The sequence below is a fragment of the Palaemon carinicauda genome, chromosome 4 (genome assembly GCF_036898095.1).
Source record: "Palaemon carinicauda isolate YSFRI2023 chromosome 4, ASM3689809v2, whole genome shotgun sequence".
Taxonomy (NCBI): Eukaryota; Metazoa; Arthropoda; class Malacostraca; order Decapoda; family Palaemonidae; genus Palaemon; species Palaemon carinicauda.
The window spans coordinates 33,788,177-33,810,781 of record NC_090728.1 but is presented as its reverse complement, the minus strand read 5'-3'; the positions used below and the strand labels follow the sequence as shown (position 1 = coordinate 33,810,781).

Below are 22,605 nucleotides of genomic sequence, written 5' to 3'. Positions count from 1 at the left end.
CTTCCTGAATAGATATATAAATTGCCTTGGTCTAAGGTTTCCTTACCAGTCCCCTTACAGTGTTTCACTTAGGGCCACGATATTCAAATTATATTTCATGGTTCTAACATTCCAATTACCAGTTTTTCTTTATTTATAACCGGGAGACTCTTAGCACCCCGCTATACACGGAACTAGGGGCCCTTCTGTTATCTTCTCTTTCCATTGACTGACTAAATCCATTGAGGATTCAATGGCTAGATGCATTAAAGGATAGCCATTTCCTTGTGATGCACAGTGCCCTGCCAGTCCATAGTAATTCCAGTAAGATCATCTACCAGGCATCAGTAGTAGAAGCAGAAAAGACAGCCTGTCTATCACCTTAAACCCAATCCATCACGCTGCTGCTAGTGACTTCATTGAGATTTAGTGGGTTTTTTCCTCCACACCCAAAGTTCTAGTTACTCCACCAGGTGCTAACCTGCTTATACAGTAATTTATAACTGTTGGCAAACATGGATTGTTAAGATATACTATCTAGCACGGTATAAGAAAACCAATTCATATTTTTACATTATGCCAATCACCAAGTGAACATAGAAAGACTTCCCTTACACGTGGTATATGAAATTTCAACATTGGAATTATTTATACATGTAAAAACACGCATACAAGAAATTTTTCAAGTATTCCTAAGCATAGGTCGAACCACAAGCCTTGATGGACTCTCAAGTGTGCCTAAAGTATCTACGCTAACTTTTTTTAAAACAACTGTATAATAAATAACCTCAAAGGTTGAAGCATCTGCTCTTGATTGACTTCTGAAGCCAGAAAGAATCTGTTTTAGACACCACTTCCATGGTTCCTCCAGTGCTAAGGAAGAGTCACTGACACTCAAGCTTAAGATGAATCCCCTTCAAATAGCACAGCAGAGCCTTCACTAAGACAAAAGCATCTTCTCTTAATATCTCCCTGACGCTTCATGAAACAAGGCGATAGTAAAGGTTTTGAATCTGGGTCATGTGCTTGGTCACAAATTTGGGCCCCAAACTGGGAGACCCTCTTCTAACTTTCTGAGATAAATAAGAGTCCATACAATTCACTAACTCTTTTTGCCAAAGCTACTGCTAGCAAAAAGATAATCTTGTGAGTTAGAACTCAGTCTAGTGACCTACTCAAAGGCTTATGTGCTGCAAGAGTAAGAGACTTGAGAATATGGGTCATGTCCCATTCTGGATACCTGAGGTTCCGGGGTGGGACAGAGTACTTGAAGCTTTTCTCAAGTATAAACAGCTTTCATGATGAATGGAGGTTATATCACTTAGACTGAGGCCATCTTGGAGCAACCAGGTTAATCTGAGACCTGGCATGATCATTACTTGGTTGATCAGCTGGCAAATCAGACTGAACAGGTGAAGGGTGTAGGTTTTACTGGATGTGCCTAGCTGACAGTTCTAAGATGCGAATTGCAGCCCAGATGTGCACCAGTTTTGTCGAGTTGCAAGAAGGTAGTGTGCCTCCTTGCATCTTCATGTGACCCACAGCAGCGGTATTGTTACCCGTCAACAATACTGATTGCTTCCTCAAACATTGTTGAAATGCATCCGACTCCAGAACGTTGAAACATGCACTTTTTCAGCTGACCAAACACCTTATGTGATGAGGTCCCTCAAGTGGAAGACCCAATCATTCTTCGCTGCATCTGAGAACAATTGCATGTCTAGAGGTGAGGAGTCGAGAGACTCTGCTTGTGAGGTTTCCTTCGTCCAGCCACCAGTGGTCCTCCAACACCACTGAAGGGCTCTCTGGTGGTGTTGCCATTGAATTCTTTGAGGAACAAGCTTCTCTAACAATGAGGCTTGCCAATATTGAGCTGAAAGTATAGTCTGAACACTACAGTCACACCACCTCTCTGAGCTTGCAGATATGATCATCTGAAGGAAAGACGCTCACTGCTGCTTTATCTATCAGCATGCCCAAATTATACGACTTCTTCCAAGGAACCTATAGCAACTGCTTTTCTGATAATGCCAAGATTAATCATTTGTCAGGATATATCAAAATGCATGTACCATATGAGAAAGGCCCAAGCTGCCATCAATGTGACCACTTAAGTGAACACCTGAAGAGCAGTCTGAACGCAGTGCTTTGAATTGGTACACTGGTCCATTGAGGAAGAAGCAGAAGTACTTCCGAGGACTGATGAATGGGTCGTTGGAATTGTAAGTTTGCATTTGTTAGACCCCTGAAAGCATGAAGTCTCCTTCTCAGATGGGAATCATACCATTCCACCGTGAACCTGATTGCTGTAAAACTGATTCAGGGGAAAGAGGTTGATGACTGGTGTCCAGCCCTCAGTTGACTTCTCTACCAAGAAGTCATCTGTAGAGGCACAGATGAATAAATATCAGGACAATCTTCTCCAACATCCCTTCACCTCTGCAACAATGCTAGTGCTTTTAGTGATACAAGTATTGGATAAACAGTAGATGAATGCTGTTGGTATGCAAGAAAGGGGCGGGACAACCATCCAGAAAAGTTAGTAAGTACCCATCCTGGTAGATATTCAATAACTAAGGCTTGGTCCCTTTCTCTGTTAGGTTGCTCAAAGGTATGCCAAAGCATCTCCATACTCATGGCTGCAAGAGAGGTTGGGTACAGCCTCCTACATAGGCATCCCTCTCAACCTCTTTGCTGGATCCCTTATTGAACTGGTCAGAATGGGGGACCTCGAAAGAGCTGTACATGCACAGGATCCTTCACATTGGAAGAAATTATGGGTGGTCCTGATTGTGGTCTGGAGAAGGTTGAGGTGACTTTCCACAATGATCCAACAATTATGACTGCACCATAAGGTTTGTCCAGAGGATGCCCTTAAAGACCCGGTACCCTTGGAGACTGTGCAGTAGATCCCAGAGTTCTGCAAAGCATATTTTTAATTCACCACTGCCTGCACGTGACTCCTCAGAAAGTGATGTGGACTGGCCCACTGATGCATTCCAAAGCACCAGTTTTACCTTTGGACCAACTATTTGCAGAATTGAGACATCAGAGTATCTCTCTCTCCAAAAGTGGGGCACTGGTTTGCTGCATGGTGTGATAAAATGATCACAGTACAGTACTGTGCACCAAACAGTACAAATTTGTACTTCTCCAAAATTTCAGGAGTTGATAATCCTGATGCCTTTGTGAAGTACATCATGGCATCTGAACACATGTCAAGTCACAAGATTGCTTGAAGGGTAGACATTACAGAAGTCGCCAACTCATTAGCCCAGAAGGGTGTACCTTTAAATCTGAGCCTCTACAATGGAGACTTAACATCAGTATACAGACTAATGGGTCAACCTAAGAAATGCTGATGGTGTTGAGATTGGTTTGTAGAACTTCACTGCCTTGAAGTGCAGAGGTGGGGGTTGGATTTTGTTGGTCCGACTGAAAGCGAGACCTCTCAAATCAACAAATATGATCATCAACTTGACCCAAAGACAGTCTTCGCATCATTCATCTCTCGCAGGCGGTTGTTAAAGTCAGCGAAAAAGGAGGAACTCTTCTTCCTCTTTGCCTCCTTAGGCCCTGCAACTTAGGAGGAAGCAGGGAGGAGGTGGTTTGGTTTGTCTACTTCTAGGCTATATGGGCAATAGCCTATAGTTAGTTGTCTGTGTATGAGACTCCCTGGGAGATCTCGACCTTCTGCTGGTTCTTGGATGAACCGAATGTCCCGTTGGAGGAGTGGGTGCCCTCTGACCTCGTTTCCTCTTCTGAGGAATAATGGGAATGATCCCTAACTTCTCCCAGATAGGATCCTGGCTGATATATGAGGCTTTGGTAGTCAAGATACTTCTGATACCTACAGGATTTCTGGGGAAAAGGAAGACTGGGGAAACTCTCTAGCAGAGCTGCTCCGCCTTGGGTCAGTAGGGCCTCCGCGCCCCTAGGAGGAACTTGAAAAGTCTAGTGGGATGGTAGGAGTGTCCAGATGTGGTAAGGCCGGAGTAACATTGATCAGTCCTGCGACCACCTGCTTCACTACCTAAACCAGGCTCAGGAACCATGGTGCGTCTATCAAAAACGGCAATGTTCCCGAATGTGCACAATAAGAGTATTTCCTTGGCCTTGTTGATGACCCAAGGAATGGTAGAGCACGCGAGGATGATGCTGCATGCTCTTCCCTAAGCTCAGCTAACTTGGGGAAATGAGCACCGTCAGTGATAGGGAACTCGCTGTTTGCCTTGGAAGGCAGACCGGTAGGGTAGTGGTGAGGTGGAGGTTGATGGGAAGCGCTGGTGCTGTACCGCAGGTGTAACACACAAGCTTGTACTCTGTAACGGTATTTCTGTATTTTGTACATTGTCGTTATTACTTTCCCCTTGCACTGATAACCTGTTCATGCCTGTATTTTCCTGAATCGTGTTTGAATTTTTGTGCCATTCTTGACTGGAAAACGTTGTATATATACGCATGCTCCGTTCAAATAAAGTTAGTTGTATTCAACTAGTCTCTCAGTCACCTCCTAATGGCTCGCTTGCACATTGGTAGCCCCGGAGTGACTAGTAACATGCGCACGCCCTCATCAGAGCGCATGGGTAAGGCAGTATCTACCTTGCCAGCCACGTTTAGCGCTCACCTGAGGACGTGTAGTCAACAGTTCTTGCATTTGTGAGTTTGGGTGGTAAAACTCATAGTGAGCAGAGCGCACTCCCCCATCAGGCACAAGAGCTCGCCCACCCACCTCACTAGGGGGTTGGGTGTGCAACAGCATGCAAGACTCATCTGCTAGACTGAGGTTAGCACACTCCCCTATTAGTGCGTCATGGAGAGAAATTCTCCTGCTCGCCTTCTCCTCCGAAGGGGAAAGGAACACAATCTTCCTTTCCCGCATGGGGAAGAGGACGGGCGACTGCTGAACACTTGGGCATACACAATGAAGCAGGTTCTGCCTCTCCAGAGGTAGAAATCCTGAGTTCAAGCTCCTGAGAGCAACAGCAAAGAGCAAGAGCAGCAAGCAATCGCCTAATTCTACTATCATCCAGCTCAGCACTCAACACCTGAAGGCTGACCACGACAGAACGCTCTGCTTTCGCCCTTGTCTGGGCAAACCTGGACAGAAGATCCACATTGTGAACTGCCCTTGGATGTAGCCAAAGCTAGTCCCTGGGTTCACCCTGGAGGGATCCCCCAACATGTAAACATGTAACTCTGGGGAATACTTGTCAGCAACTGCTCACGTTCGCCTAATGAAGCAGAACGAATTTTAAGGCGATTAGGTACTGAAATCGAAGCCGCTGGGCACGCAAGAGACTTTCGGTACAAGACCTAGGAAGTCTCAAGGAGGAAGAAGGAAATCCACCCCTCGGGAGGCTTTGTGCTCCTGCTGTATACCCAACCGTAAGACCTCAAGAAGATTTTCCTTACACACAGAACTCATGAGTCCCAAGGAAGGCCACAGCTGACGCACTGCGTTAGCAGAGACACTCCCCTGAGATGCCGGCTGGCATTGCTTTGCTAGGGGAAGCAACGGATGCCCCCAGAGTGTAGGGTTGCCAAGGAGTCAAATAGGAGCCACTCGTACTCACCCGACTCTCAGAGGAAGCAGACCGAGCCGTCAGAATAGCGAGGTCAAGCTGACGGAGTTTTGATGGCGAGGTTGAGCCGATGGAGTTTGATGGCGAGGGTTCTTCCTTTTCGAAGATGATCCCGAAGGAAAACAATCCCTCTGTCTTCTTCTGTCGCCTGTTAATCCTCATCTACTGGGAGGGCAACTACTCTACAGTCAACCCCAGGAGACTCCTGCATGCAAGTAACCTCTACATGCAGGACAGAGACCGTGAGAATCGTTCTCCACTGCCATCATAAAAGTGCCGCAACGGCGCCCAGCGCCCTTCAATGACGGGACAAACCGCATGATAATCAATGGCGGCCGGCACCCTTCAATGACGGGACAAACCGCATGGTAATCAATCCCCACGAGCAGACCCACTTGAAAAAAGAGATTAGCTTTTGGGCCAGTTGCTCTTTAATCATATTGGAATAAAGGGTTTTTACAGAAGAGCAAGACAACATCTTTACTCTACCAAGCAGAAATAAAAAGTGACGGTTTGTTACTAGTGTGGGTGTGAGCGCGGTGGCTAGTCTAACCCCTGCTATCCCCCCCCCCCTAACTAGCGGAGGGTAGATACACCTCACAAAACCTTAACAGCTACAGTAGTTTCAGCTATCGCCGAAATGTATCTCCACTGTAAAGAGAATAATGGTTTGTATAGTGCCGGAACAATTGTTAATTATTTCTATTTCTAATTGCGAATTAATAACTTGTACAGTATTTAATTCTGATATTAGGGGTATTAAATTGTTCAATAATTACCATTACAAAACCTCTAAAAAGGAGTGTGTATTTATGAACTTTTGGAATGTATCTAGTTTATTTCTTTTATTTCTCATGGGAAAATTTGTTTCAGGACACGAGCATTTTAGGTTGGAAGTTTGCTTCCAAATGAATCAAACTCGTAAACTAAGATAATACTGTATCAGACTTTGGTTACTTCTTCAACAATTAACTTCTACATGATCATAAATGCACTCTTTTAACTTTGAATAATTTCTAAGACCTTTATTTTTCACACGAGTGACAAAAGTAAGATTGCGGGCCAGCTAGACAGACTACCTGCTTACATGGCAAACTATGGGCAATACTAAAACATTTTTACAATGTATTTTTGGTTCATAATGGCATTTCTAATAACATTCAATTTTACATCTATTCTCATTAGTCTCTTCTTACCTAGCCGTTCAACTTCATGATTTTCCTTCTCAAAATTTCACTTATCATTTAAGAACAACTCAACTCCTTCAAACACTATAATCAAATACTTTGGTGTGGCTAAACTAATTCAAAACTGACTATTTTTTCTAACTTGACATACAGCAATTAATCTAATTCTACAACCAATAAGAAAAATTATCCAGTCTTACACTCATAATTCTATTAATATTTATAATAAACCACATTAAAATCCAAGCTAAACCATTAACAAATGATAAAGCACCGTTGAATTTAAAAAAAAAAAGAAAGACAAAAAAAAAAAACAGGAAAAAGAAATGAAATGTCTATGTAACTCAAGTTGTTGTTTCTTAATGCCCTCCCAGCACTCCAGATTCTAAACATTTGTTGGGAAGATCAATAAAAACTCTCTTCATGTACAGAATATGATTTATTTTTTTTAAAATACTTATACGAATGGTAACTGAATGATGCAAAATGCACAGGTAATGATAAAGTTGGGAGCTAATGTTTGTACTATACAGAGTCCAGACATCTATCACTATACCATTAGCTGTGATTTTGCAGCAAAGTCATCAAAAGATTTATTCCCTTCCATTAGAAAGTGATTCACATTCAAATTGACGAGCTCATATTACCCCTCGGGAGGTCTGAAAGAGATAGTTAAAATTTCCTTTAACAATAAAATGTACTATACAGTACTTCAATACCTTTCAAAGCATGAAGAAAATATAAACACCAGAATCATAACTCATGTTATACAAAAATATTAAGCTAACTTAATGTTCCAAAAGTATTAACTTCTTATTTCGATCATGATGGTAATCTTTCCAGGTATTAATCATAAGTAAATCAAGAAGTATGTACAACTTAGGGAAACTTTACTAATTTAGGAATATAAAATTTTGTGCAACTTTATATCTTTTACCAACCCTTTATACAATTTAAGATGTTAATAGGATAATAAACGTTGACTCATTTCAATGATAAAAGTACAGTAAATGGTTAGTCAGTAAAAAAATAAAAAGAAAATATATTCATTGTCATACTCTTTGGTGATAAGAGAATAAAAATCATAATTTCTTTACAGAATGAAAATCATAATTTCTTGAGCTTTACATATTGTATATTAACAATTTCAAATATTGATATTCTACCAAGACTCAAATTAAATATCAATATTCTGTACAGAATTTATATCATCAAAGATACCAGCATTAACAAGAAAGATGTCCATTTTCTTTTTAAGCCTAAACTTGAGGTATTATCAAAGAACAACACAATTAGAAAAGTTGGAATGTTCTTACTTCCAGTTCATTTATTAAGCTTCTAATTACAATATCTAAACTGTTTTCTATCAATTTATGTATCTCATTAAAACTTAATACATAATTATAGAAAACAATAAATTAATACAACTTAAGCTAAAAACTAACCTCATTAAAATTATTACAAATTGCGTCACGTAAATTTGTAGGTGAAATTTGACAACAAATTAAATTTTAGGGTCTGTTTCTGACTATGTCACAATCTGAAATACCTGATTGGACCGTAATATTTAGATACAATTTCAAAGACATACATATTTCTGAGCATTTATTAAAGGTTATCTGGCTTGAATAAAAACAGTTTCTTGGGGATACAGTCCAGCCTCTTTTAGCGTAATGCTAAAGTCCATGTACGAGATCTCTTTCCGGGGAAAATTGGTAACCAACTCATATTGTTCATTGCTATAGCCTTTGCTACCCACATATTTGACCAAAGCCTGAAATGAGAGATAAAATACATATAAATTATACTGGGACCTTACCTAAAACAGAATTGAGAGTCATCCAACACCAACCTTCAGTCTTTTAATTTCTTGATTAGGTCTAAAACTATAACAAGAAAGTTTTTTATATATATATATAAGTGTATTACATATATCATATCCTACGCCTACTAGCGAAAGGGCTTTGGTTAGATTTCACCAGTCGTCTCTATCTAGAGCTTTTAAATCAATACTTCTCCATTCATCATCATCTACTTCATAATCCTCTGCCATGTAGGCCTGGGTCTCCCAACTTTTCTAGTGCCTTGCAGAGCCCAGTTAAAAACTTGGTGAACTAATCTCTCTTGGGGAGGGAGAAGAGTATGCCCAAACCATCTCCATCTAACCCACAACATGACCTCGTCCACACATGACACTTGAGTAATCTCTTATAGTTTCATTTCTAATCCTGTCCTGCCATTTAACCCAAAATATTCTTTTGAGGGCTTTATTCTCAAATCTACAAAATCTGTTAGATATTGTTTCATTGTTATACCACAACTCATGTCTATAGTGTAACACCAATCTCACCAAAATGATATATAGCCTTGTTTTTTTTATGTATTTTTAGGCCAATTGATTTCCAAATTTTACTTAACCTAGCCATTCTCATTTGCTTTTTTCAATACTTTATTAAACCTTAATTCAAGACCGTGTATTAGATTTCATAATTCCTAAATATCTAAATGATTCTATCTCAATCATTTCTCCTTCCAATGATATCAGTGACAGTACCATTTAGCCATGAAGAAAAATAAAAGTCAATGACAATTCCTCTGTACATATACCTGTGGAATTCAGGTTTTTTGTACTTAGATTTAAAATCAACCCTTCTTCACCATCATAACTAATTGGTATGTTTGTACTTGACATTTGATTGATGATAAATTTTGCACATTGAGGTTTTTCATATTCAAATAAGCCATATATTTTAAGACATTAATGTCTGGATTCTTTTATCGACCTCAGGACCAGAGTCCCAAGGCAAAACCACTCAAATACAATGGCATCTGACCAGTCGGGATTCAAATCCTGGTCCAGGATTCTTATATGACAGTGACGGTACCATTTAGCCACGAAGAAAGATAAAAGTCAGTGACAATTCTCCTGTCCATATACCTGTCAAATTCAGGTTCTTTGTACTTAGAATTGAAATCAACCCATCATAACCAAAATAGCTAATTGGTATGTTTGTACTTGGCATTTGTTTAATGATAAATTTTGCACATTAAGACTTAATTTTTCATATTCAAATAAGCCATATATTCTAATACATTGATGTCTGGATTCTCACCCTCCTGGCCTCATGGAAGATATCTCTAAATGGATTTTTCATTTATCAAGGCTCTTTATCTTCCGCCTAACACAACTCCTCTCCTCCAGCCCATGGACCCGCAAGTGATTTCAAGCCTTAAGAAGCTCTATACGAAATATCTCTTCAAGAGATGTTTCGAAATCACTGATAGCACAAGCCTGAATTTTGGAAGGAGCATTTTGATGTTATGAAATGCCTCAGACTTATCGATAAAGCTTGGCAGGAGGTTTTGAAGCGCATCTTGAATTCTTCGTGGAAGAAGCTGTGGCCTGATGCCATCTCCGCATCCACGTAAGCCAAGCTGAAGCCAATGCCGAAAAGATAACGATCATGAGGTTACCGAGATCATTAGACTCGGGATATCCATGGGTTGGGAAGTCGATGAGGACAACATTAATGTAAAGAATAGGCCAGACTATTCGGTGTGTGTTTGTGTAGGCAAAGGGAAAATGAACCATAACCAGAGAGAAGGATCCAATGTAGTAATGTCTCGACAGTCAAAAGAACCCATAACTCTCTAGAGGTAGTATCTCAACTGATGGCTGGTGCCCTGGACAACCTACTACCTTACTAAGTAAAATAGTCTTTTTTATTAATATTTTTGTTTGGAGGTGATCCGGGCCTTAAGTATTCATGGTTTTCCTCTATTTGCAGGGGGTTCTGATCCCTAAACCCCTGCGAATCTAGTATACATTTAATTTACAGGTTATTAATGGTTGGGTTATTATTGAATGATCCAAATGATTGTATTTCATAGTGTTTAGTGGAGTTTAGCCTTATTATAAAAATTTAATGTGATGTTTATGTAGGGCTTGAAACGAATTAGGCTAATTACACGTAAAAGGCGACTCAAAATGCAAAAATAAAATCAAGGTACGAAAGCCACTACAGAACCAATTAATTTTGTATTGTGAGGTTTCACTGTAAACCATGCATATCAACCCAATGACTATTAAAACCTTTTTTTTTTAAAAACATGGTCAGTTCCGACAAAGTAACTCAATACATTAGTTTACCCTCTTAGAATAATGTAATTTTTATAAAAAAATATTTCTATACTCACTAGTAAAGTACTGAGACATACTAGTGGTTAATGACAAGATAGGCATTATTTCAGTTTCAAAGTCTAGCTGTTCCTTGTCATCTTGACATCACAAGTTAATAAGGAGGAGGGGGCAAAGTACATGAACATCAGGCGAGTGTCGAAATAAAAAAAATTATTGTTAAAATTCCACTTATTTCTACGAACCTCTCCTGATGTTCATATAGCTGACTCCCAGATTATCAAGTGGAATGGCAGTGAAGGAAAGAGATACTTTATTATTATTATTATTATTATTACTATCCAAGCCACAACCCTAGTTGGAAAAGCAAGATGCTATAAGCCCAAGGGCCCCAATAGGGAAAAATAGCCCAGTGAGGAAAGGAAATAAGGAAATATATACTGTAAATAGAGAAAAAATTAACAATAAATCATTCTAAAAAAGGCAACAACGTCAAAACAGACATGTCATATATAAACTATTAACAAAATCAAAAACAAATATGTCATATATAAACTATAAAAAGACTCATGTCCGCCTGGTCAACAAAAAAGCATTCGCTCCAACTTTGAACTTTTGAAGTTCTACTGATTCTACTACCCGATTAGGAAGATCATTCCACAACTTGGTAACAGCTGGAATAAAACTTCTAGAATACTGTGTAGTATTGAGCCTCATGATGGAGAAGGCCTGGATATTAAAATTAACTGCCTGCCTAGTATTACGAACAGGATAGAATTGTCCATGGAGATCTGAATGTAAAGGATGGTCAGAGTTATGAAAAATTTTATGCAACATGCATAATGAACTAATTGAACGACGGTGCCAGAGATTAATATCTAGATCAGGAATAAGAAATTTAATAGACCGTAAGTTTCTGTCCAACAAAATAAGATGAGAATCAGCAGCTGAAGACCAGACAGGAGAACAATACTCAAAACAAGGTAGAATGAAAGAATTAAAACACTTCTTCAGAATAGATTGATCACTGAAAATCTTAAAACACTTTCTCAAGTTATACAATTAAAGGGCAGTATAAAATAATTAAAATTCTAGACTCAATTGTTCTAGATTAATCATCATTTCCTCCCATGCCTATTGACGCAAAGGGTCTCAGTTAGATTTCACCAGTTGTCTCTATCTTGAACTTTTAAATCAATCATCTCATACTTCATGCTTCATGGTCTTTAGCCATGTAGGCCTGGGTTTTCCAACTCTTCTAGTGCCTTGTGGAGCCCAGTTGAAAGTTTTATGAACTAAGTTCTCTTGGAGAGTGTGAAGACCATGCTCAAACCATCTTCATCTACCCCTCACCATGATCTCATCCACATATGGCACATGAGGAATCTCTCTTATAGTTTCATTTCTAATCCTGTCCTACCATTTAACTCCCAATATTCTTCTGGTAATATTTCATACTTGAAATATAGGACTCCAGATTGTTTTTCTCAAAATATTTGAAATAATTCTGAAATAGGGAAAATATAAATAAACTCCAAAAGTTAAAAATCACATCACCAGCAGCCACTATTAGGATAAAGAGCCTAGCAATCTTGAAAAGGAAACCAGGATTCTTCAACATAATGTTCAGCGTACACCAACATGGTACGCCATTGAACTGATGCTAAAACTCCTTCCAAAGAAATATTATGCAAAAATTAGATGTAGGTTTACTCCTAATATCCTCAACCTTAACCTCCAAAGCTTCTGGAGAGCAAGCAATACGAACATTACATGAGGTTCATAGATATAATAAACCACCATGTACAAGCTAAAAAAATGTTCTGTAAATATTATGTAGTAGTACCTTTGTTTAATGAATCCTATTAATATGGATTTTGATAATCAATAAACTGGACAAGAAAACAAGGTGCCCATAAACATAATACTGATTTTGTAAATCTATGGACAAATAGATTAAATAATGAGAGCACACCAGATGCAGAGAGTCATGGCATACAGTACTGCAATGTAATTTGATCCAGTATGCACTCTACTACAGTGCACATTGCTTGTACAGGTATGTCATTTGTCAGGTCAATATCTCCAGCTTTCAGCTCAGTTCTTCTACTAATCCTTTGGCCTGTGACCTGGTGTTAGTATTCTCTTCTTGCAATCATATGATGAGATCTTCAGATATTGTAGATTACAGTATAATAATTATTATTATTATTATCATTGTTAGTATTACTTGCTAAGCTACGGCACTAGTTGAAAAGGCAGGATTCTATAAGATCAAGGGCTCCAACAGGGAAAATAGCCCAGTGAGGAAAGGAAATAAGAAAATAAACAAAATACAAGTAATGAACAATTAGAATAAAATATTTAAAGAAGAATAACAATATTTAAATAAATCTTTCATATATAAACTATAAAATTTAAAATAAAAAAAAAATGAGAGAAAAAAAGATAGAATAGTGAGCCTGAGTTTAACCTCAAGCAAGAGAATTTTAACTCTGATCAATTGTGCTTTATATGCATCCAGTGATATATGTCTGTGAGCCACCACTATACAATATGGCACTTCTAAATATGTTATTTTGATAATAAAATAAATTTTTGAATATACTTACCCGGTGATTATAATAGCTGCAACTCTGTTGCTCGACAGAAAAACTCTACGGAAAAATTCGCCAGCGATCGCTACACAGGTAGGGGGTGTACTCAACAGCGCCATCTGTCGTTCAGATACCCAGTACTCATTGTAAACAAAGAACTCAATTTTCTCCTCGGTCCACTGCGTCTCTATTGGGGAGGAAGGGAGGGTCCTTTAATTTATAATCACCGGGTAAGTATATTCAAAAATTTATTTTATTATCAAAATAACATTTTTCAATATTTAACTTAGCCGGTGATTATAATAGCTGATTCACACCCAGGGGGGTGGGTAGAGACCAGCAAAATATGTTTACATCATATGAGCTAAGAATTTTTATTTCATTTTAGAAGTTATCAAAATAACTAAAACAAAATAAATAGGTACCTGGTAAGGAAGTCGACTTCAACAATTACTCTGCCTTTTTAAGTACGTCTTCCTTACGGAGCCTCGCGATCCTCTTAGGATGCTGAGCGACCCCTAGGATCTGAAGTATCAAGGGTTGCAACCCATACAACAGGACCTCATCAAAACCTCTAATCTAGGCGCTTCTCAAGAAATGACTTTGACCACCCGCCAAATCAACTAGGATGCGAAAGGCTTCTTAGCCTTCCGGACAACCCAAAAACAATAAAAACATTTCAAGAGAAAGATTAAAAAGGTTATGGAATTAGGGAATTGTAGTGGTTGAGCCCTCACCCACTACTGCACTCGCTGCTACGAATGGTCCCAGAGTGTAGCAGTTCTCGTAAAGAGACTGGACATCCTTAAGATAAAAAGACGCGAACACTGACTTGCTTCTCCAATAGGTTGCGTCGATTATACTTCGCAGAGATCTATTTTGTTTAAAGGCCACGGAAGTTGCGACAGCTCTAACTTCGTGTGTCCTTACCTTCAGCAAAGCTTGGTCTTCCTCATTCAGATGGGAATGAGCTTCTCGTATTAACAGTCTGATAAAATAGGATAAAGCATTCTTTGACATAGGCAAAGATGGTTTCTTAACTGAACACCATAAAGCTTCAGACGGGCCTCGTAAAGGTTTAGTTCGTTTTAAATAGAACTTAAGAGCTCTTACAGGGCATAAGACTCTTTCTAGTTCATTTCCAACCATACGATAAGCTTGGAATATCGAACGATTTTGGCCAAGGTCGAGAAGGCAGCTCGTTTTTGGCTAGAAAACCAAGTTGTAGAGAACATGTAGCCGTTTCAGATGAGAATCCGATGTTCTTGCTGAAGGCATGAATCTCACTGACTCTTTTAGCTGTGGCTAAGCATACCAGGAAAAGAGTCTTTAAGGTGAGATCTTTCAGGGAGGCTGATTGTAGCGGCTCGAACCTGTCTGACATAAGGAATCTTAGTACCACGTCTAAATTCCAACCAGGTGTAACCAAACGACGCTCCTTCGTGGTCTCAAAAGACTTAAGGAGGTCCTGTAGATCTTTATTGTTGGAAAGATTTAAGCCTCTGTGACGCAAGACTGATGCCAACATGCTTCTGTAACCCTTGATAGTGGGAGCTGAAAGAGATCGTTCTTTCCTCAGATATAAGAGGAAGTCAGCTATTTGAGTTACAGAGGTACTGGTCGAGGATACGGATACTGACTTGCACCAGTTTCGGAAGATTTCCCACTTCGATTGGTAGACTCTAAGGGTGGATGTTCTCCTTGCTCTAGCAATCGCTCTGGCTGCCTCCTTCGAAAAACCTCTAGCTCTCGAGAGTCTTTCGATAGTCTGAAGGCAGTCAGACGAAGAGCGTGGAGGCCTTGGTGCACCTTCTTTACGTGTGGCTGACGTAGAAGGTCCACCCTTAGGGGAAGTGTTCTGGGAACGTCTACTAGCCATCGAAGTACCTCGGTGAACCATTCTCTCGCGGGCCAGAGGGGAGCAACTAGCGTCAACCTTGTCCCTTCGTGAGAGGCGAACTTCTGCAGTACCTTGTTGACAATCTTGAACGGAGGGAATGCATATAGATCTAGATGTGACCAATCTAGGAGAAAGGCATCTATATGAACTGCTGCTGGGTCCGGGATTGGTGAGCAAAATATTGGGAGCCTCTTGGTCATCGAGGTTGCGAAGAGATCTATGGTTGGCTGGCCCCAGTTGGCCCAAAGTCTCTTGCATACATCCTTGTGGAGGGTCCATTCTGTTGAAATTATTTGTCCCTTCCGACTGAGACAATCTGCCATGACATTCAAGTTGCCTTGGATGAACCTCGTTACTAGTGATGTGTTTAGACCTTTTGACCAGGTGAGGAGGTCCCTTGCTATCTCGTACAACGTCAGAGAGTAGGTCCCTCCTTGCTTGGAGATGTACGCCAAAGCCGTGGTGTTGTCCGAGTTCACCTCCACCACTTTGCCTTGAAGGAGAGACCTGAAGCTTTTCCAGGCCAGACGTACTGCCAGTAGCTCCTTGCAGTTGAAATGCATTGTCCTTTGACTCGAGTTCCATATTCCCGAGCATTCCCGACCGTCTAATGTCGCACCCCAGCCTACGTCCGATGCGTCCGAGAAGAGAACGTGGTTGGGAGTCTGAACAGTCAGGGGAAGACCCTCTCTTAGGTTGATATTGTCCTTTCACCAAGTCAGACAAGACTTTATCTTTTCGGAAACCGGGATCGAGACCGCTTCTAGCGTCTTGTCCTTTTTCCAGTGAAAAGCTAGATGGTATTGAAGAGGACGGAGGTGTAGTCTTCCTAGTGACACAAATTGTTCCACGGATGACAGCGTCCCTACCCGACTCATCCACAGCCTGACTGAGCAGCGTTCCTTCTTCAGCATCTTCTGGATGGATAGCAGGGCTGGGGTCTGATCGTCTTGTTGTTCAGCAACGTTCTCATCAGAGGGTTCCTCATCCGAAACTGATGAGGAAACGGCAACGGAGTGGGCAACGTCTGGCTCGCTGAATCCGGTCGCACTGGTGGATGCGTGACGGAGCCGGACGCAATATCATGGAACTGCTGCACAGTCTGTGAACTGTCAACAACCATGGGTGCGCGAGGAAGCACAGCGTCAACCCGAGACTGTCTAGACCGTCTGGGTTGTGCAGTCAACACCCTACCGGGTTGCTGAGGTTGACGCACTGCGTCAAAACAAGTCACCTCTGCTGGTTGTTGAACGTCCTGAACGTCAACAACCACCTCCGAGCGTCGCTTAACGTCAACGTGCGGCTGGCAACCCACACTGGGTCGCATCGGTGGAGGAACAACCTCAACTGGCAGACGCGAGTAGGTTACCTCAGCGTCAACAGGGCGCACAACCGACCGGTTGGAAGGTTGTTGGCCAGAAGGTTCGGTAGCAACCTTCTCCGCATTTAAGTCCTCTATCAAGGACGCAAGCTTGGACTGCATGTCTTGCAGCAAAGCCCATTTAGGGTCTACGGGAGCAGGTGTGGCAACAGACGGGGTTAGCGACTGAGGCGGAACCGTTTACCATCCCTGAAAGCCTTGTTATGCGTGACATAATAGTACAGCAAAACTTCAAAGGCTCGACAACAGCTGTGAAGTTGACCTGTAAACAACTTGGAGCGTCTCCTGGCTAGGCGCCAGGGAGAGTCTACCAGAATTGAGAAGTCTATCTGGGCAGAGGCATGAACTCCCAAGCCGAGAACTTCTCTCGTGTCATATCAGACTCTCGCTCTATAAACCAGTTTAAAAGAAGGGAAAGCAAAGGCTGTATCCCCCAAACTCCTTCTGGTGAAAAACCAGTCGCCAAGCCAACGTAACGCTCTCTAGGAGAGCGAGAGAGCACTAGCTTAAAAACAACGGCTTCGAAGTAGCTAGGCCTAGTGTAAGCTCTGACGTTTAGGCGAACGAGGAGCAGCAGTTACAAAAAGATCCGGACGAAGATCCTTAAAAAAATCATCATGATTTAATTAAAGTCCATAGGAGGCTAAGCAGCTTTAGGCTCCTCTCCATCTGACAGAGTCCTCAAGGGAATATCAGTAGGAGGGAGAACAGAAACTTCCTCATCTACAGGAACCTTGTCCGATAAAAGCTGAGTCTCTCACTGGTGCATTAGTAGCGGACCAGAACGCAACGTCATGTAACTGCTTGACAGTCTGTGAACTGTCAACAACTGAACTGTCAACCACAACAGGTGCGTGAGGACGCACAGCGTCCACTCGAGACTGCTTTGACTGCCTAGACTGAGCAGTCAAAACGACTCTAGAATGCGGAGGTTGACGCACAGCGTCAAAACAAGTCAACTCCGATTGTTAGTGAACGTCTTGAACGTCAACAGGAGCATCAGCAAGTGGCCTAACGTCCAAATGCGGCTGAAAAACCACACGAGACCGCATCGAGTGTGGTTCTAAACAACCTGACTGACGTGACTAAGCTACGCCAACGTCAACAGTAAGCACAAAGGAACGTTAGGTTGGCTGAAAGCCAGGATATCGATGAGATAAACGGCTAGACTCAACGGACTAATCGGTAGAATAGTTTTCCATAAGGGAGGCAAGCATATACTGCATGTCTTGCCATACAACCCATTAAGGATCAACGGAAATGGTTGTGGTAAGAGACGAGGGTAACGTCTGTGACCGCAACACTTTGCCTACAAAAAAAGACTCTCGGAGTCTGTGTTACTTTTTGTTAGGCGACGAGCAGTTATCCGATGACTGCATAGGGTCAGAGCTGTCCTAATGGTTGTAACCAGGACGCTGGACCTGTCCTGAAAGGACTGACTTTCGCTTAAGGGCTTCGAAACCTTGTGACAGGTTTCTTATGTGAAAAGCCTACGGATGACGAGGAGAAACAACGTCTCTCTCGTCTTATGGTAGGGGAGATCTTGGTAAGATACACCCGATACCATAGAGGGAAAAACGTCTGTTCGTTGGTCAAGGCCTCTCGAACCCATAAGTCGTTTGACATTACTTCTCCCCTGGGCTTGGGAGCATGTAAGAGGTCCCGGACTAGGTGAACGACAGGCACGAACAGACGAACCCTCGGACGCAACACTGTAACACTTTGCGCCTCGGATGCAACACTGTAACACTTTGCGCATATCACTTTATCACTTCGATTTTCTGTTTTGTACTTATTTCTACCTGAAACACGCAATTCTACCCTTCTTTAAAAGTTAGTAATTGCGAAATCAGTCGTATAATGCAAGCTCATTAATACCAGCAAAAAACAGAAAACATATTTTAAGATAAAAAAATCAGTGGCTGGGAAAGAGACTAAACACTAGTTCATATAACTACGTTTTCAATCTCTCACCGCACATAGCCTGGGGACGAGAATAAAAACCTAAAAACGTTTTATCCTTCCTCCCCGTACAGCGACTAGGGACGCGAGTAACACGAGAACAACGTTACCCGCTTGAACGGAACGTTTTCTCTCCTCTCTCTCCCTCCGTCTCTATCTCTCTCTCTCTTTCTCTCTTGATTTCGCACCTAAGAGAAGAGCCCAATTATATTTCGTCAAAAAAAAAAAAAAAAAAAAAAAAAGGTTATTTGACTAAAGGAAAAAACAAAGGTTTTTCAATAAAAAGTTCCTTTAAATTAGAATTTAAAACATTTAAGCTAAGAAAGAATGAACAAAACGTCGGAATCGATTTACTCTTACTGCAAAGTGAAACCGTGATACACTCTCTCTCTATCGTAACGATAGAGCGCATGTTGAACGTCCTGAACGTCAACAACTGCGTAGCATAAAAAAACTAAACGTTAGTTCATCTTTGAAAACAGTACGAAGACTATCAAAGAAATTCTTTCATAAAATATTACATTTAAAAAGTTTTAAATCCTTAGCTCTTTAAAAGCTAATTACGATATAAAGGGCTCAACGTTGATTAACTTCGGTTTCCAAGTTAGGACCGCCTACTCTCAGGAAAGGTCTATATAAACAAAACATTAAAATTTATTTTTAGATGTTTATAATAAATGGAAAGTTAATCGAAGAGGCCTAATAAAGGCGGAGAGATATAAAATATATAGAGGAAAATCTATAACGTGATAAGAATTACTAAAAGCCTAAACACACTTCCGTCTAAGGGAAGGGTCGGCCATTTAAAAGTGAAAGAAAGTCCATACTCTCTTTGTCACCATAATTAAATCTATCCAAAACGAGTTCAAGATTTAAGATGAAGATAAACCACCTGCATAGCGAAAGCTCAAAACTAGAATAAAGTACTTCACCAATTAGTTGTGAAAAAACTCCAGTTTAGCAACGGCGAATAAGAGCGTCTTGTCGATAGCTCGACAGAGAGAAAATTGAGTTCTTTGTTTACAATGAGTACTGGGTATCTGAACGACAGATGGCGCTGTTGAGTACACCCCCTACCTGTGTAGCGATCGCTGGCGAATTTTTCCGTAGAGTTTTTCTGTCGAGCAACAGAGTTGCAGCTATTATAATCACCGGCTAAGTTAAATATTGAAAACTTTCAAATAAGCAAGAATAATATGTACTGAAATATGTTATTTTCCTTAGTAAAATCAATTTTTGAATATACTTACCCGGTGATCATGTAGCTGCAGCTCTGCTGCCCGACAGAAAAAACCTACAGGCGGGATACGCCAGCGATCGCTATACAGGTGGGGGTGTACAACAACAGCGCCATCTGTCGAGTAGGTACTCCAGTACTTCTTGTCAACAAAGAACCAATTTTCTCCTCGGTCCACTGGGTCTCTATGGGGAGGAAGGGAGGGTCCTTTAATTCATGATCACTGGGTAAGTATATTCAAAAATTTATTTTACTAAGGAAAATAACATTTTTCAATATTAATCTTACCCGGTGATCATGTAGCTGATTCACACCCAGGGGGGTGGGTGGAGACCAGCATACATGTTAACATTAGAAGCTAAGTATCCCGTATTTCATTTTAGCAGTTATTCAAAATAACAGACATAAAATTAATAAGTACCTGGTAAGGAAGTCGACTTGAACCATTACTCTGCCTTTTTAAGTACGTCTTCCTTACTGAGCCTCGCGATCCTCTTAGGATGCTGAGCGACTCCTAGGTGCTGAAGTATGAAGGGCTGCAACCCATACTAAAGGACCTCATCACAACCTCTAATCTAGGCGCTTCTCAAGAAAGAATTTGACCACCCGCCAAATCAACCAGGATGCGAAAGGCTTCTTAGCCTTCCGTACAACCCAAAAACAACAATAAAAAGCATTTCAAGAGAAAGATTAAAAAAGGTTATGGGATTATGGGAATGTAGTGGTTGAGCCCTCACCTACTACTGCACTCGCTGCTACGAATGGTCCCAGGGTGTAGCAGTTCTCGTAAAGAGACTGGACATCTTTAAGGTAAAATGATGCGAACACTGACTTGCTTCTCCAATAGGTTGCATCCATTACACTCTGCAGAGATCGGTTCTGTTTGAAGGCCACTGAAGTAGCGACAGCTCTAACTTCATGTGTCCTTACCTTCAGCAAAGCATGGTCTTCCTCATTCAGATGAGAATGGGCTTCTCTAATCAAAAGTCTGATGTAATAAGAAACTGCGTTCTTCGACATCGGTAAAGTAGGTTTCTTAATAGAACACCATAAAGCTTCTGATTGTCCTCGTAATGGCTTCGTACGTCTTAAATAGTACTTAAGAGCTCTTACTGGGCAAAGTACTCTCTCTTGTTCGTTTCCAACCAAACTGGACAGACTTGGAATCTCGAACGATTTGGGCCAAGGATGAGAAGGGAGTTCGTTTTTAGCTAAAAACCAAGCTGTAAGGAACATGTAGCCGGTTCAGATGTAAATCCTATGTTCCTGCTGAAGGCATGTATCTCACTGACTCTTTTAGCTGTTGCTAAGCAAACGAGGAAAAGAGTCTTCAAAGTGAGATCTTTAAAAGAGGCTGATTGAAGCGGTTCGAACCTTGCTGACATCAGGAACCTTAAAACCACGTCTAAGTTCCAACCTGGTGTGGCTAACCGACGCTCCTTTGAGGTCTCAAAAGACTTAAGGAGGTCCTGTAGATCTTTGTTGTTGGAAAGATCTAAGCCTCTGTGGCGGAAGACTGCTGCCAACATGCTTCTGTAACCTTTGATCGTAGGAGCTGATAGGGATCTTACCTTCCTTAGGTGTAAAAGGAAGTCAGCTATCTGCGTTACAGAGGTACTGGTTGAGGATACTGAATTCGCCTTGCACCAGCTTCGGAAGACTTCCTATTTTGACTGGTAGGCCTTGAGAGTGGATGTCCTCCTTGCTCTGGCAATCGCTCTGGCTGCCTCCTTCGAAAAGCCTCTAGCTCTTGAGAGTCTTTCGATAGTCTGAAGGCAGTCAGACGAAGAGCGTGGAGGCTTGGGTGTACCTTCTTTACGTGCGGCTGACGCAGAAGGTCCACTCTTAGAGGAAGAGTCCTGGGAACGTCTACTAGCCATTGCAGTACCTCGGTGAACCATTCTCTCGCGGGCCAGAGGGGAGCAACCAACGTCAACCTTATCCCTTCGTGAGAGGCGAACTTCTGCAGTACCTTGTTGACAATCTTGAACGGGGGGAACGCATAAAGGTCTAGATGGGACCAATCCAGAAGAAAGGCATCTACGTGAACTGCTGCTGGGTCCGGAATCGGTGAGCAATAATTTGGGAGCCTCTTGGTCACCGAGGTAGCGAACAGATCTATGGTGGGCTGACCCCACAGGGCCCATAGTCTGTTGCAAACATTCTTGTGAAGGGTCCATTCTGTAGGGATGATCTGACCCTTCCGGCTGAGGCGGTCTGCCATGACATTCATGTCGCCTTGAATGAACCTCGTTACAAGCGATATCTTTCGATCTCTTGACCAGGTGAGGAGGTCCCTTGCAATCTCGAACAACATCATCGAATGAGTCCCTCCTTGCTTGGAGATGTACGCCAAGGCTGTAGTGTTGTCGGAGTTCACCTCCACCACCTTGCCTAGAAGGAGGGACTTGAAGCTTCTCAAGGCCAGATGAACTGCCAGTAGCTCCTTGCAGTTGATGTGTAGTGCTCTTTGATCCGGATTCCACGTGCCCGAGCATTCCCGACCGTCCAGTGTCGCACCCCAGCCCGTGTCCGATGCGTCCGAGAAGAGAAGGTGGTCGGGGGTCTGAACAGCCAGTGGTAGACCTTCCTTGAGAAGAATGTTGTTCTTCCACCAAGTCAGTGCAGACTTCATCTCT

At 41.6% G+C, this 22,605-nt stretch overlaps 1 protein-coding gene across 1 annotated transcript in view; it reads right to left on the bottom strand.

Annotated features, from left to right (window-relative positions):
• Window positions 1-7,175: 7,175 nt before the first annotated feature.
• Window positions 7,176-22,605, bottom strand: part of LOC137639886 (UBX domain-containing protein 7) — an 80,438-nt gene continuing 65,008 nt past the window's right edge. Inside the window, exon 8 of the mRNA XM_068372149.1 lies at window positions 7,176-8,525. Within this exon, the coding sequence (XP_068228250.1) occupies window positions 8,367-8,525 (159 nt within the window). The 3' untranslated portion in view covers window positions 7,176-8,366. The remainder of the gene's footprint in view (window positions 8,526-22,605) is intronic.